The 1,357-nt window shown below is 43.0% G+C and overlaps 1 protein-coding gene across 1 annotated transcript in view; it reads right to left on the bottom strand.

Annotated features, from left to right (window-relative positions):
* hira (histone cell cycle regulator a) overlaps nt 1-711 on the bottom strand; it is an 11,541-nt gene extending 10,830 nt beyond the window's left edge. The window contains exon 1 of the mRNA XM_019884667.1: nt 496-711. Coding sequence (XP_019740226.1) covers nt 496-532 — 37 coding nt within the window. The 5' untranslated portion in view covers nt 533-711. The remainder of the gene's footprint in view (nt 1-495) is intronic.
* Between the last annotated feature and the right edge of the window lie 646 nt (nt 712-1,357).

Genomic DNA, 1,357 nt, shown 5'->3' with positions numbered 1-1,357 from the left:
GTGTTGGTTGTGTGTGTGTGTGTGTGTGTGTGTGTGTGTGTGTGTGTGTGTGTGTGTGTGTGTGTGTGTGTGTGTTGGGGGGGTGTCACGTGTACTTCACTTGTCGAGAAACCACGAGCAATAGGAGAAAACTATCCATGTCTATGACACATAGATGAAAGCATTTTTTACTGAAAACGACCCATACGTGTTATTTCGTTAGGCATGCTAATGGTTAAATAAGCCAAGTGACAGCGTGTAGCAATGTTGGCTAACGCCAAAAGCTAGCCGGGAAGGGGGTAGCTAGCTTGGTAGCTGGGGTATAAAAACATTTGTGCTCCGAGGGAAAACCGCTTTGGTGTTTAGTGCCTAAAATTAATGCTGCGGTTTCAACTTGGAAACGGCGCCGGGTGTCGACGTCCATCTGTGTCCTACCACGCCATCACTTCGCTCGGAAGCCTCTGCCGACGACAACAACAAAAGCACCAACTTGATCCATGAGATTCGCTTCCTTACCGTTGTGGCTGACCCAGCTCGGCTTCAGCAGCTTCATCTCCAAAATCTTTGTTTTAATTGTCTTTATCGCTTCGTATTCGGCTCGGCGTCCGTGTTTTATCTCTCAAACCCCGGCCGACGCTCGAGTGTCTTTGGGAGACTTGAACTCCATCGCTTCTTGCAGCATCCCCGCCGAAGCGAGCCGGACGACGGACGAGGTGACAACGCGCAGGACCGGAAGTCTATAGGTCGAGTCTGGCCGCTGAATGGGAAGTCAAGTCCTGGCCTTTTCAAAATAAGTTAAGTTAGTCATAGCAACTGTGGCTCTCCCGAGGACAGAGACGAGTACAATGTTGATTTTATCATATTCGGACTGTGAATTCGTTATTATCAATATGAGTTGCATTTAGCACTAACAGCTGACAGAAAAGACACGCTATCGCGCATTTGCGCTTTTACGTTGAAATCTTATATGACGTCACAACGGAACTCTAAATTTGAACAACTCCAGACGTTTTCAAACATTTTCTGTACGGTATTTATTGTTTGAAATAAAAACAACATATTTTCCGTTTTGCACCCACCATAAAACATCATTCTGCTTTAATTTGATCTATCACGCTAAAATGTAAATGCACAAAAGTATACGCCCATCAAGACAACTAACTAAACACGCTTTGTGTGTTGCAATTTATTGATTTGTTCTGCTAAATCTGGATCAGCGGTGGGCAAAAGTTTGAGGTTTTCTTTCTTTAAGCAAGAGGCCTGGTCATTCAGAATTGAGGTAAGAAAATGTGTCAACAATGTCAAAGAATTATATATTAATGAAAGAATTACATAACTAATGTAATTACTGTATTAATACACTATATATATATATATA

The sequence above is a fragment of the Hippocampus comes genome, unplaced genomic scaffold (assembly GCF_001891065.2).
Source record: "Hippocampus comes isolate QL1 unplaced genomic scaffold, H_comes_QL1_v1.1 scaffold318, whole genome shotgun sequence".
Lineage (NCBI taxonomy): Eukaryota > Metazoa > Chordata > Actinopteri > Syngnathiformes > Syngnathidae > Hippocampus > Hippocampus comes.
This window is presented reverse-complemented; position numbering and strand designations above follow the sequence as displayed.